This window comes from Pelodiscus sinensis, chromosome 10 (genome assembly GCF_052426305.1).
Source record: "Pelodiscus sinensis isolate ZL-2025 chromosome 10, ASM5242630v1, whole genome shotgun sequence".
Classification (NCBI taxonomy): domain Eukaryota; kingdom Metazoa; phylum Chordata; order Testudines; family Trionychidae; genus Pelodiscus; species Pelodiscus sinensis.
This window is the reverse complement of record NC_143061.1, coordinates 8,670,347-8,685,676: the sequence shown is the minus strand read 5'-3', so window position 1 is coordinate 8,685,676 and position 15,330 is coordinate 8,670,347. Positions and strand designations below refer to the sequence as shown.

General features: G+C 46.0%; 1 protein-coding gene across 2 annotated transcripts in view; it reads right to left on the bottom strand.

Moving 5' to 3' along the window:
* Window positions 1-15,330, bottom strand: part of LOC102454693 (uncharacterized) — a 45,414-nt gene that overhangs the window by 20,428 nt on the left and 9,656 nt on the right. For both annotated transcript variants that reach the window (XM_075938066.2, XM_075938067.2), the window contains exons 4-7: window positions 14,006-14,154; window positions 7,364-7,471; window positions 6,443-6,524; window positions 3,159-3,322 (exon numbers count right to left, since the gene is read on the bottom strand). In XM_075938066.2, coding sequence (XP_075794181.2) covers window positions 3,159-3,322; window positions 6,443-6,524; window positions 7,364-7,471; window positions 14,006-14,154 — 503 coding nt within the window. The remainder of the gene's footprint in view (window positions 1-3,158; window positions 3,323-6,442; window positions 6,525-7,363; window positions 7,472-14,005; window positions 14,155-15,330) is intronic.

Here is a 15,330-nt window from a genome sequence, read left to right as displayed (position 1 = left end):
CTTAACACCATGCCACCAAAGACGTGTGCATAAAAACAAAGAAAACGCTTTGACAGTAAAAGAGACAATTAATATACATTTCTAATTGATCTATCTTCTTTACTCCCATTTCCCTTCCTCCCCCAAAAAAGCATCACAACCCTGAAATTGGAGGAGACTAATAGGTCAGAAGAATCCAAGGTTCACAATTTTGACTTTGATTTACTGCATGACTGCAATAATTTCCTTACTAATGAAGGAAATCTTTCCGAGGCACGATTGTAGTGAGCCAAATATAAGGGAAGGGAAGTTGGATGAGGTAAAATGAAGAGTCTGAAAAATACAACTTCAGTGAAAAACAAATTATTTGCCAAACACATGAAAGAGCTGAACTGTATCAATTCATTAATGTTCCTGGGAAAGTTGATTTGTTGATGTTCATGTTATTATATAATCTTTTTGAATCATACCCAAAAGGGAGGTAGACACCTCATATCAGAAACAACAGAAAAAGGATGAAATTCTGGTTTGACTAAAGTAAATGGCAGTTTGCCACTGATTTCAATGGAGCCAAGATAACATCCATGTTTTCTTACCGGGGGTTACAGTGGATGAGAAGATGGATATGAGTCAACAGTGTGCCCTTGTAGCCACGAAGGCTAATGGCATATTAGGTTGCATTAAGAGGAGCATTGCCAGCAGATCCAGAGATGTCATTATTCCCCTTTATTCAGCTCTGGTGAGACCACATCTGGAATATTGTGTCCAGTTCTGGGTCCCCCACTACAAAAAGGATGTGGACACATTGGAGAGGGTCCAGTGGAGGGCAACCAAAATGATTAGGGGGCTGGAGCATATGACCTATGAGGAGAGGCTGAGGGAATTGGGTCTGTTTAGTCTGCAGAAGCAAAAAGTGAGGGGGGATTTGACAGCAGCCTTCAACTTCCTGAAGGGAGGTTCCAAAGAGGCTGGAGAAAGGCTGTTCTCAGTAGTGACAGATGGCAGAACAAGGAGCAATGGTCTCAAGTTGTGGTGGGAAAGGTCCAGGTTGGATATTAGGAAAAACTATTTCACTAGGAGAGTAGTGAAGCACTGGAATGGGTTACCTAGAGAAATAGTGGAGTCTCCATCCGCCGAGGTGTTTAAGTCTCGGCTTGACAAAGCCCTGGCCAGGTTGATTTAGTTGGGATTGGTCCTGCCTAGAGCAGGGGGCTGGACTTGATGACCTTCTGAGGTCTCTTCCAGCTCTATGGTTCTATGAGTCTGTGATTCTATGAAATTATCTATATGCAGTTGGAGCCTCTGTAGTCTGGCACTTCCTGATCCAGGAACATCTGCGGGTAGCATGATTTTAGTTAGCCGGATATTCACATATCATGGGCCTGGTCAACTTTCCTGTGTTCCTATAAAGTTTGTTTACAACTATTAGTCCTGGCTCTCAATGTTCTGTGCTGTTATTTAGTTCTAATTTGTACCTTAACATCCTCTAAGAGCCCAGTGAGCAGTGGAAGTGTTGGTAATGCTGCTGGATCATAGTGACTTCTTGTGGATCAGCAAATGAAGTGGGTTTTACCCACAAAAGCTCATGTTATTATATATTTGTGTTAGTCCTTAATGTGTCACAGGAATACTTGTTTTCAAATTCTTTGGTTTGGCACCAGTCAGGCCCGCAGGGTGTTGGACAAAAGAGGTTCAACCTCTCCTAATTTCACTCATGATTTAAGAAGGAGGTTTCTAGACAATAGGAACAGAGTTAAAGAAGCACCAAAGATAATTTGGCTTATTCTGTGAAGCTAGCTCCTGCCAGGGTAGGCTAGAAGCATTTTTAATATTGTGATATTATATAACAAATCTATTAATTGGCTAATTTTTATTGGCTTCACAGAAGTAGTGAGTTTTAGGCTATGTCTACACTCGCGGCTTCTTGCGCAAGTAATATGCAAATGAGGCTAAGCGTGGAATATTGCCAAGCCTCATTTGCATACCTAATGAGCCACCATTTTTTTCAGAAGAGGCTCTTGCGCAAGAAGGAGCATCTACACTGCCTCTTGTTGCGCAATAAAAACCCTCTTGCGCAACGCCGTTCTTCCTGAAAAGTAATAGGCGTAACGGCGTTGCGCAAAATGGTTTTTCTTGCGCAAGAAGGGGCAGTGTAGATGCTCCTTCTTGCGCAAGAGCCTCTTCTGAAAAAAATGGTGGCTCATTAGGTATGCAAATGAGGCTCAGCGATAGTCTACGCTTAGCCTTATTTGCATATCACTTGCGCAAGAAGCCGTGAGTGTAGACATAGCCTTAGGTCCTGATCTAGTGCCCACTGAGGTAAAAGACTTAAGTGAGACTAGAAAAGATCAATATCCATGAGGAGAGAATGGATAGAAGTCTTTCAGACCATCTCAGGAAGAGTGAACCATGTGTCCAGGCTATGTGGAAGAGACACACAGACTTGTGTGAGAGGCTAACAAATCAGGATGTGAAACTGATATTTTTGGTGAAGCAAGGAAGGTGAGGTTTGTTATGTTTTAGTGATGTACCATGTATAAATTAATGTGCATTGTTTCCCATTCACGCAGATATTTTACCTTGAAAATTATTATAATCAGTAAGGATTTTAAATATATCTTCCCATGGACAAAGCAGTATTTGCCAGCTTTAAGCTTCAGTAATGAGTACCTAATAATGAAGTTCTCTCTACTGAAATGATAAGTGCCTAAAATATTTGTATGTGTAAACAGAAGGAGGGAGAGAAATGATTTAGGGTGGTTATGGGGGTTCTGTATTCAGAGATAAGGAGATGGGATTTAGAAGAAGAAAATTTGGAATGATTCCAAAAGACTTGGTAAAGAAGGGGGCATAACACACATCAGAGTCCTGAATCTGAAACCTGCTCTATAGTTTTGGGTCCAGTTCAGAGAAAAAAAAATATTGAAGGAGTTTTTTTAAAAATCCTTTTGGATGACTGAAATTTGCAGGAATGTGCTTTCAGATACCCAGATGATCAAAGTGGCAGAAACACTGTGGCAGAAAGACCAGCTCCCAACATTTCAAACGTAAATCCAAACCTTAACCCTGCTTCAGCCCTCCGACTCCAGCCATCACTATATCTTTGGCCTATCTCTATAAAATACAGAGAGGTTGTGTTACAAAAAAACTGAACATGAAAGGGAACAAAGAATCCAAACCTGTACTGTGGCATGTGATATTCCTTCAGCTTTATAGTAGAAATCATCAATACTGTCTTCATTAAACATCTTCTCGGAAGCACTCAGTGATTCTTCCAGTTCCTTACTGTCAGTTGGGATGGGCATTGGGCAGCCAAGACAAACGGGAGAGTGAGGAGGAATCACTGAAAGAAACACCAGAGTTCAAATAAATTGAAGGAACAAAAGATTCAGTTTGCATTGGGCTCGGGTGAACCATTGAGGTAGAAATGTATTTGTCAGGACTAACTGTTTGATTCTGCTAGGTGGGAACTAAAATATTTTGAGGCTTGATTTGGTAGATGCTTGTGTTGTTGTCTTAGGAAAAAGCAGAATTTAGATGCCTGGGGGCAAACAGTACATTTGATCAATGTAATGCTCTACAGAAATGAGTGTGCAAACGGATCAGTGGGGTAGCCGTGTTAGTCTGTAACTGAAAATACTTAAAAAATAACAAATAGTCTTGCAGCACCTTGGAGACTAACAAAAACGTATCATGAGCTTTCGTGGGCACAACGAATGGAGTTAAGGGGTTCAGTTTCCAAATAAATAGCAGAGAAAGAGAGGGGACTGGGAGGGGGGCAGGTAGAGAGAAAGAAAAAGGAGGAAAAAAAGGGGAAAAAATATTGTCAATTAGGCTACGTCTAGACAGCAGGGCTATTTCGGGATACTGAAAGTATCCCAGAATAGCAGTTCTGTGTCTTTAAACGCACCCGTTATTTTAAAATATATTTCAAAATAATAGGTGCAATATTCCAGCATCCCTGTAACCGTCGTTCCACGGGGGTTAAGGCACTCATCAGAGTAGCACTTTATTTTTAAATTTGGTGCTGTGTAGACAGTGCCAAAGTTCAAATTAAGCTACTTTAAAATTACCTGGAAATAAGCTACTCAACTTGCACAGCGAAACTTGCGTAGCTTATTTTGAGGTAAGGGTGCTGTGTATACACCCCCGTGAAGTGTCTATTGTAAATGAAGCTGATGGAGTGGGTACTAAGTGCTCTTAAGTACCCAATGTTTGGTTTTTTATGCCATTAGGATGTGGAATGTAGCGGGTAACCCACTTAAGGTTTTTGTTTAAACCTCTATTGTAGGTATCAAACTTGTAAATGAAATTAAGCTACACAGCTTCCTTTTCAAACTGGTTTTTGAAATTGGCTTGCAATAATACAGTAACTTTGAGATCCATTAATGAGTGCCCAGGGAAGTTAAAATGTTCCCCGACAGGTTTCTGTGTGTTACCTTTTCAAATATTAATTTGTGTCCATTAATCTTGTCTCATAGAGACTGTCCAATTTGGCCAATATACATCGCAAAGGGGCATTGCTCACCTCATGCAGCTACCAGAAGCAATAGCAAGTCCCCCTTCCTGTGGGTTTCTGCATGGAGGTGTGGCCAAGCAGTTCTGTGTGCTGCCCGCCCCCCGTCTGCAAGCACTGCCCCTTCAGCTCCCATTGGCCACAGTTCCTTGTGTTTTCCCTTACATGTAGGAACTGGAAGGCGGGGCATGCTTCTAGGAACTGCACAGAGCCATGGCATGTGTGGGACAAGGCAAACCCCAGACCTTCCTTCCCAGCTGGAGCTTGAGGGCCAGATTAAAACAGATGATGGCCTGGGTGAGGCCCACAAGCTGTCCTTTGCCTGCTTCTGCTCTAGATGAATTCTTGGGTCCAGTTGACAGGCTCTGAGAACATTGGTCTAAGTGGCTATGGCTCTTCAATCTAAGGAGATGATGCACACACAAAACCCAATTGTGAATGTGGAGTATATTTACGCGTGTTCAAGGGGCTGTCCCTCTATGACTTTTTTTTTTTTTTGCTTATATCTGTATCTTTGTGAAAGTTCTTTAAATCAGTACTTCTCAACCTTTCCAGACTACTCCACTCTTGGCAGGAGTCTGATTTGTTTGTGTTCTCCAGTTTCACCTCACTTAAATACAACTTGCTTATCAACTCAGACATAAAAATAAAAGAGTCACAGCAAGGATATTACTGAAAAATTGCTGATGTTTTCATTTTTACCATTTAATTGTAAAATGAATCCACTGGAATCTAAATACAGGCAGTCCCCGGGTTACGTACAAGATAGGGACTTAGGTTTGTTCTTAAGTTGAATTTGTATGCAAGTCGGAACTGGTACATATTGTAGGGGAAACTCCAGCCAAACTTTTCTCCAGAGCTCAGTTTTATTCTCCCACACCTCACTTCTCTCAGTCCTTTATTCTCAAGCTGAGGTGTCTGCTGAGAAAAGCCACTCCGCATCTCCCTGGTCTGCTGGGGGGAGCGCTAGCTTCGCGTCTCCCTGGTCTGCTGGGGGGAAGCAGCTAGTGCGGGGTTGCCTCACCCCGTTTGTAAGTAGGGATCTGATGTAAGTCGGATCCATGTAACCCGGGGACTGCCTGTATTGGATTTTTATGTCAGTGCAGAGGACACAGAGCACATGGGCAGCCATGTGCTAGGCAAACAGCCAGCATGGCCCCGCCTACACGCTGCCCCCACAGCACCTACTATAGGCGTTCTGGGGGTGGAGTGTTGGTGCCCTGAAGTGCCTGCCCTCCCCAGCACCATGTTCTAGAAGGCTGAGGCTGCACGCCCTTCTCCCTCGCCAATGCTCTGGGCCTGGGATACTGGAGCCACCCTACCTCCCTGTGCCATGGTGGTGGAGGAGTATGGAGGCAGCTTGTCTGCCATAAGGGGCGGGGCCCCCTAGCAAAAGGAGTGGGGCTTGACGGGCCATGCGTGATAGAGCAGTGTAAACAAGTCATTGTATGACATTTTTGTTTGTACCCACTTCAGTAATGTTTTTTAGTTTTTTTTGTTGTAAAACTAGGAAAATATCTAGATGAGCCGATGTAGCCCTTGGAAATAAATAAATCAAAATGAAATAAAGTTTAGTGGGACAATTATTATCTCTGAGCTGCCCTGCTGATCTTCATGGTGGGATTGCCCTTGCGCTTAACCCTGCAGATCCCCAATCAGGGTTCAGAGGCCCACTTCTCATATCATAGAAGTATGGCAATGTAAAGATCAGAGAAGAGAATTTCCCCTTGGATTTTCAGTACTTTGTAGGAAATGAGAAGATTATCTGTTAAATTTCCATTGTGAGGAAGGGGGTGGGGGGAGGGAGGCCTTATAGTTTTGCTGTGATAGCAGAATAGCTTCCCCCCTCCCGTGATTTTTGTAGTCCTTTGGCATTTTTATTGTACATCAATTTGCAATTGTAGTAAACCATTAACCGTTTTCAACTGACACATGATCATCACATACCTGTTGACTGGCATTTCTGTGCAACATTTGCAATTGTGTTCCTAAGATTCACATAGGCTTTGGCTTCACAGCGACCGATATGCTGGGTTGGGAGGAAAAAAACTCTTAATTTTCTGTTAGAAATACTCAGCGAGCATATTTGTAAATGTCCTGATGGCCTCCTTCATAGCAAACAAACACTGGGTCATGAAGAGAGAGATAAGAGGCCAATTTGTGATGTCTTGAACACTGGTTAGTCTCCATTGTCTCCAGAGAATTTTCTCCTGATCTACACTGATCTGAATACACCTTCAAAAGCAGGTCCAGTGATTTCTGATCAGGAGAAAAGATGACCTTGGGAAATCCACCAGAGAAAATGGAAGAGGCCTTTGTAGATAGATATTGATGAAAGATGAATGGGACCGCTTTCATCTTGGTCTTGAAAGGTACTGAACAACTCCCTTGACTCCCTTTGACTTGAATGGGAAGTTAGAATGTTTAGTACCTACAGAATCAAACCCTTGGGGGATGTCTGCACTACAGTATAAGCCTAGGTTTCAAACTCAGGCTCAAGCCTTCCCTTCTTTCTGACCACACACAAACAGCGCTAACCCAAGACTCACACCCTGCAGCGCCCAGGATGTGGAACGTGGAACTGTCAGTCAAGCAAGAACCGAGGATTCAGACCCCATTGCTTTGCTGTAGAGATGCATCCTTGTGGGATTCTTTGAACCTGGACAATTATGCTGTACTTTTACATCCTTCAGCTCAAGCTTCATGAGCCCGAGTCAGTGGACACAGACTAACCACAGGTGCTCTATTGCAGTGTACATATACCTTAAGTTAGGCAGGTGCTTAAGTACTTTCCTGAATCAAAATGATCAGTAATTAATTACCAACAGAAGAATCTGTTTTGATAAACTGGATGTGAATATCACTTACACCTCCAGGAATGGGTTTGCACTCAGGTCTTAACTCTGGAAAATGATGCTTGGAGCAATTAGTCTCCTTGATTTCATACTCAAATGCATAATTCAGTCCAGCCACCACCTGGAACAAATATTTAGGAGATAATTCAATATATATTTAAAAGAAAAATTGTTCAAAACACCACATAAAGTCCAAGATAGTAATAACACTCTGCACATGTGAAATGTCTTCCAATCCAAGTGTTTCAAACTGTTCTGCTGCCATTCAGGCACACAACAGCCCAGTTATTCTCATTTTAAAGCTGGGTAAACTGAGACATAGAAATGTGCTGTGCAATTTATAACCAGATTCAGGTTCAGATTCCAACCCCCTCTGTCCCTACTTCACAGTTCAGGGTTGCCTACATCTTCATTTGAAGTATCTGGTACTGGCTATGTGGCTAGAGGGTTCTGCTCTGGTGTGTCAATTCCTATGTTCCTAGGCATCGCACAAAGCATAATGCTACTTTGAGGTGTAGGTGTTATTTATTACTAGGTGTGTTGCAGTTATTGTTATGTGGAATTGTGTTTGCCTTGGGCATTTTCTGACTTCTGTCTTGTTCAAGGTTTTCGTCACTTTTTTGTTTGTGAAATGGCATCTTTCAATAATATCTGATGTAAGGGTGCAACGTACTTAATCCACGTGAATCCCAAGTGCTCTGACTTTATGGCAAGTGAAGCTCTGGAACGTGGAGAGGCAAAATTCATCCTCTGACCTGGTCTAAGGATGTAGCTCACTGTTTGTGGCCGCTGCACCCAACTCATGGAAGAACAGAATAGCCTTATCTTTGCTGCATCGCAGCAGACACAATTCCATTGATCCCATATTCAGAAGTGATAGAGATGCTGGATCAACATAAAATACATCGTATTTCTTCCCTAGTCCACCCCAGTGAAATCTTTTGACTAGTTTATTCTAGTTGACATGAAGACTGTTCATAGTCCAGAGGTAGTGTGGCAATCCCCTCTCCAGCTGCTCCAACATAGACCTCTTGGATTATGGAATGTATAGACCCATGTGTCTTGTGGCTAAGGTGACCAACGGAATTAACAGATAGAGGATGAAAATTGGTTTCTTAATACAATTGATTTGCCTCATGATATTTTGAGGAAGTTAAACACTTGCTCAAACTGACTTGGGGAAGAACACAAATATGCACAGGGAAAGGATACATAGCTTGCATCAAGTTATATAATACTTAAAATCAAACCAGAAATATGTCTATGAGCTCTGTCATACGGTGCCTAAGCTGAACCACTGGCACAGATGGGGTATGTCTACACTACAAAGTTAATTCGAACTAACAGGCGTTAGTTCGAATTAACTTTGATAGGCGCTACACAGGCAAACCGCTAGTTCGAACTTAATTCGAACTAGCGGAGCGCTTAATTCGAACTAGGTAAACCTCATTCTATGAGGACTAACGCCTAGTTCGAATTAAGTAGTTCGAATTATGGGCTGTGTAGCCACTTAATTCGAACTAGTGGGAGGCTAGCCCTCCCCAGCTTTCCTTGGTGGCCACTCTGGGCACCACCAGGGAAACTCTTCTGCCCCCCTCCTGGCCCCGGAGCCCTTAAAGGGGCACGGTCTGGCTACGGTGCCCATGCCAGGTGCAAGCCTTCCAGCACCCAGCCAGCAGACCCTGCACCTGGCACAGCACGAACCAAACACCCGCTGCCACCCAGCCCTCCGCCTCTTCCTGGGACCAGGCTGGCGGCTCCCGGGAGCCTGCCCAGGTCCGCAAGAGGCGGGCGCCCACCTGATCTAGTGCGGAGATTGTGGACCTCATCCATGACGTCCGCACTAGGCACAGGAAAGTGGCCGTCTAGGGCAGGAGAGCTGCCAGCCTGGGCACCCAGGAGCAGGTTTGCATGAAAATCAGGGTGGTCCAGTGAGTCTCCCGACCCTGAGCCCTGGGCTTAGAATGGCCGTACTGGGTCAGACCAAAGGTCCATCTAGCCCAGTAGCCTGTCTGCCAACAGTGGCCAACACTAGGGACCCTGGAGGGGATGGACCAAAACAATGACCAAGCCATTTGTCTCGTGCCATCCATCTCCAACCTTACACAAACAGAGGCCAGGGACACCATTTCTACCCCCTGGCTAGTACCACTCCATGACTTTATCTAACTTGTCTTTAAACTCTGTTCTAGTTCTAGCCTTCACAGTCTCCTGCAGCAAGGAGTTCCACAGGTTGACTATTTGCTTTGTGAAGAAGAACTTTCTGTTATTAGTTTGAAGCCTGCTACCCACTCATTTCATTTGGTGTCCTCTAGTCCTTTTATTATGGGAACTAATGAAGAACTTTTCTTTATGCACCCTTTCCACACCACTCGTGCTTTTATAGACCTCTATCATATCCCCCCTCAGTCTCCTCTTTTCGAAGCTGAAAAGTCCCAGTCTCTTTAGATGTGCTGAGTGTGGACACTCAGGGCACTCCAAGCCAGGACTGCTTTGCAAGCGGGGCACCCTGAGAACTGTCTGTCCAGGGTGGGGGTCAGGTCCCTTTAAGCACAGCCCTCAGCTAGCCTGAGACAGCATCTCCACGCTCTAAGTCCTCATCTGATGCCCTGCCGGCACTGCTTCCGGCCATCCTTAACCTCGGTTCAGGGTCTACTCAGTGTGAACATGCTAGTTCGAATTAGCAAAATGCTAATTCAAACTAGTTTTTAAGTCTAGATGGGCTAATTCGAATTAGCTTAGTTCGAATTAACTAAGTTCGAATTAGTGCTGTAGTGCAGACATACCCATGCATAGCCTTTTCATGGAACAGAAATTGGCATAGAACCTGGGGGATTTGAAGGTGCATTCCTTGTACAGGTTGAACCTTTCTAGTCCAGAACTCTGTGGTCTAGAACAGTGTTTCCCAATTGGTGCTCCGCGGAACCCTGAGGTTCCGTGGAGCAAAACGAGGGGTTCCGCGAGGAGCCGGCGCTCTCCCGCCCCCTCTGAAAAAGAGAGAGAGAGAGCCGGCTAACCAGCAGAGGCATGGGCGGCGAGTTGTGTGGGCTTGTAGTGCCCATGCTCCCACAATATCTGGAGCTGGAGCTGGTCCCGACCCCGCGTGTGCGTCCTCCCAGCCCAGCCCCAGACCATCTCTTCCCCTGGACCTGGACCCGTCCCTGCAGTGCACGACCTTCCCTGAGCTCCCCCTAGCTGGCTGCTGCTGCCCTGCGCAGTGCGCTCAAACCAGCAGGTTTGCACAAGAGCAGCTATGGCAGTGTGGACACTCTCTTGTCCAAGAAAGTGTCGATGGCCTTTTTAGCCATAGGGCTTTCTTGCTCAAGAAATTCATGTTGCCTGTCTACACTGGCCTCTTGCACAAGAATAGTTGCTCAAAAGGGCTTATTCCTGAGTGGGAGCATCATAGTTCTTGCGGAAGAAGCCCTGATTTCATACATGAGAACATTAGTGTACTTGCGCAAGAACACACGGCCAGTGTAGACAGGCAGCAAATTTTTGCGCAAGAGCGTCCGCTTTGGCGCAAGATTGTGCCAGTGTAGACACAGCCAAGGGGAGGGAGGAAGGCGGGGCAGGGAATCAGTACTGGCTCAGCATGTCTACATGGTTTGGGGGAAGGTGCAGGGAAATTGAGCTCAGCTGGGTTGCAGAGTGGGTAGGTCTGGGGAGCTGGGCTGGGCTGCGGAGTGGGGGTGTGTGTGTGGAGCTCAGAGCTCAGTTTGACTGCAGGAGGAGGGAGGTGCTGGGAACCGGGGCTAGACTCAAGGGGAGGGAGGGACAGGGAATTGGCTCTTGGCTCAGCAGTTTTGTGGGGCTTGGAGGAGGTGCAGGGAAACGGAGATCAGCTGTGCTGTGGGGGAGGCATGCAGGGAACCAGTGCAGGGCTCAGCTGGGCTGAGGTGGATAGGGGAGGGCATAAAGAACAGATGGGCAGCTCAGCTGGGCTGTGAGGGGCTGCAGGGAACTAGTGCTGCACTCCCTTGGATTGTGAGGGATGGTTTTGGGGGAAATGCAGGGAACCAGCAGGGGTGGGCAGCTTAGTTCGGTTGCAGGGGATAGAGGTGCAAAGAAGCCTAGTGGGGAAGGGAGGGGGGAACCAGGAGCCCTGAAATGACCGCCCCTGGTCCAAAAATTCCTCATCTGGGACCAGTCAGGTCTAGAGGGTGCCAGATCAGGGAGGTCCAACTCCTACCCAAGTCCCCTCCTCGCACCCTCCCTCGTAGCCAGACACCCTACATCCAGCCTGCTTCTGCACCCTACCTACCACCCAGACCTTGTCCCCTTCCACCCCCCAGCTCCCTCCCATATCCTGCACCCCATCCCTATCCCACTCCTTGGCAGCCCTGCCATCCACCCTAGCACCGCCCTGGCCCTGGCCCCAGCCCCAGCACCCTGCCATCCACGCTAGCACCCAGCAGCACCCTGTTCCTTGTCCCAGCACCCTGCCAGTCACCCAGTGCCCAGCAGGACCATGTCCCTGACCCCAGCACCCTGCCACCTGCCTGTCCCAGCACCTTGCCCCAGCACCCTGCCACCTGAGCCAGCATCCTTCCACCCAGCAGCACCCTCTCCCCAACCCCAGCACCCACTAGCACTCTGTCCCCTACCCCCACCAGCACATTTGGGACCACATTAGTGAGGCATGGGGGTTTTTGGAGGAGCTTTTATTTGTTTTTTTGCATTTCACTTGTGTGGCCCCAACTGACTTTTCTGTGGGTCAGTGACCTTTGACTCAAAACAGGTTCCTCACCCCTCTCACATATAAAGACAGCGCTAAAACCTTTTGAGTTTGACATAATATTTTATTTAAAAATGAAGCCAGGCCAACAAGCCCCCAATTGGGACCAAACCCCCATTTCACTGCAACATCATAACACTCCTGCACCACCTGACCCCAAATCTGAGCCTATCATACACTGGAACCCCCGTCCTGAGCCTCTTACATCCCCACACTCCTGCATCCCCACATCCTCAGTCTTCTGCCACAACATTCCTCCACCATCCACACATCACAAATCTGTGTCCTGAGCCCATCATACTCACAAACTTCTTGGCCCGAGTCCCTCACATATCCAGCCCAAACTCCTGCACCCTCATAGCCTCAAGCCCTGGCTTGCTCAGCACCCCAACCTTCCACCTGAACCCAACACTCCCCAGCCTAGAGCCCCCTCCCTGAGTCAACAGCCCTTTCTCCTGCATCCAAATACCCTCCCAGAGCTTGTACTTCTCACCCCTTCCCACACCCAAATCCCTCATTCCCACCCCACACCTCACTCTCACTAGGTTGAGACAAGTATAAGGGCTGGGTATAGCAAGTGATGGAGAGGAGGGGAACAGAGCGGATGAGGCCTCACAGAAGGGAGATGGGGAAGGGTCTTGGGGAAGGAATGTGAATTTCATGAATTGGTGGGTCCCTCTCTCCTCCCCCACTCTCCCCCCTTTTTTTTTGCTTGACAAACCTAGGGGTTCCTTGAAATTTTGAAAAGCTGAAAAGGGTTCCTCAGCCAAATAAAATTGGGAAACACTGGTCTAGAACACTGGAATGACTTTAGCCTGCGCCGTGCAAACATATATTGTCAGCAACTGGTATACTGTAGTCTGTGGTTTAGAGAAGGCTAAAGAGGAACATAAGAACGGCCATACTGGATCAGACCAACGGTCCATCTAGCCCAGTATCCTATCTGCTGACAGTGGCCAATACTAGATGCCCCAGAGGGAGGGAACACAACAGGTAACCCTCACATAATCCCTTCTTTGTCACCCATTTCCATACAGACAGAGGCTAGGGACACCATTCCGACCCATTCCAAGGAAAATGGCCCAGAAAAATAACAGGCCTACACTCCACCTTGAGACAGAAATGAATTTTGTATTTTGGTCTTCAGTGGGAATTTTAAGCATACAGGTTGAACCTCTCTAATCTGGCACTCTTGGGACTTGACCAGTTCTGAACCAGAGAATTTTCCAGACCACGGGAGGTCAATATTGTCTAGTAGCATTACCAACACTTCCACTCCTTATTGGGCTGTTCAGAAGACATTTGGGGGTAAATTACAGTTAAATAATATCAGAGAACACTGAGAGCCAGGATGGACGGCTGTATACACATTTTATGGGGCCATGGGACACTTGGCCACACCCGTGAAAACAGGACATTCAGCTAAGGCTGGGCGACAGGAGGTGGAAGAGGTGAGGCAAAGGCGGGAAGTATCCCAGGACCTAGCGATTTTTAAGAACCTGGGACTCCTGGCTGCTGCTGATGTTCGGGGGAGTGCATGGTGTGCTACAGTTGGTGCTGAAGGCTGGCTTTCCTGTTGCCACCCCTTTCACTTGAGGCCCTGTCCCATCTGGGAGCTCTGAGCTGTCATTATCCCCCCCTGCCCGTGGGCCTCGTGTGGCTGTTGGCTCTCTGTCCTGGTAACGTGTGCAGCTGTACCAATGCTGAACATTGAAATTGAAGACAAGGACAAACCACATGCAGTAGCAGTTCAGAAGCCACTAAAACCCAGTCCGTTAGCCTTTTTATAGGAAATAAATGTTATTTTTATATCACATATGTTATTACTGTAAAATGGGATTAACTGCAGGTAGATAGATACAAATAACCAAAGTATCCTCTTTTATAAAATAAACAAAAAAAGCCTGCTATACAAACCTGCTTGGTGGCCTTTATTATTTGACCAACGTCAAAATGGAAGTAGTGGTTACTCTGGTTGTTAAAGACCCCAACAGCATGTTTCACAATGCGTAATAGTTCCTTGTCGTCTACCGGTATAGGGTGAAAGCATCCAGGACACACATGTTCTGATTAAAAAAAACCAGACCAACCAAAAAATTTAGCTTTTTGCTTAGTAAAACAGCCTCAGTTGTTTAGCTCCTAAATTTTTTGTGATCAAGAGAGAGAGTTTGAGGAGGAAATATCCTCATTCCTTTTCATTGACAAAGAACTGGGGCAAGAAAATATCGATTCAGAGTCCAGCCTCCCCTCCACCCAACATTCAAGGTGGCCAGAACCAGGCATTTCAGTATAGCTGTAGGGGCACCTTTGAAAATCTGGATCCAGATCTGAGTACAGATGCCAAACCCTTCATCCACCCAAGTCCAGGAGTCTTTGGATTGAAGATTTTGTTTCAGGCTCTTCTCTACTTTTCATGTGAAAATACATCATGCAGCTTTGAAACTGCGCAAGAGAGAAAGTCGTCCATCAGCTCAGCAAGGGGCTGCAGTAAAGGGAGATTCCTCAGGTGGCTGTAGTTTTTACCAGATAGTTCACAGCCAACGAGCAGCAGTTTGTGCTCTACACCATACTGCAATGGAAAACTCAACATTAACATTTCAGCTGGCACCTTTGGAGGTAAGCCACTGTAACGTGGATCTCCCCTACAAATGTAGGCCCAGATACTCTTAGACGCATTGTCTAAATTGCTCTGACAAATGCTGCCATGTGCTTACGAGGCGAAATCAACTTTCAGGCACCACAAAGCTGGGCTATATTTGAATGGGCAATCTGGAAGGAGGAGGCTCCAGACTTTGTTTCCTGCCACTAATCCTATTAACTCCCCTTCCTGTCTTGTAAGCACAGGTAGAATTTTCATAAACTAATTTCATAGTTCAGTGCATAAATTAAATTTGTAATTCAATGACCTTGAGAATCAACATGAAACAATATCAGATATCGATGGAATTTAAGTAAAATCGGTGGGTCAGATTGTGGCCTTACCTACAATTTTAGCTCTTTTCACAGGTAGTAGAAAATATTTACACTTTTTCCAAAACTGCACCTGTGCCTCTGATGCTGTGCAGCAGTTTTACATTTGATTCAAATGTAGGCTTTAACTTTCTAAAAAATGCAATCAAATGCATCCCCAAGAAATGCACATTAACTTTCCTGGCTACTAGATGTCACCATTGCCCTACAAATGCGCGTGAACTAAAATATGATTTAGTTGGTACTTAAAGATGGACACTCAAAGAAGCGCA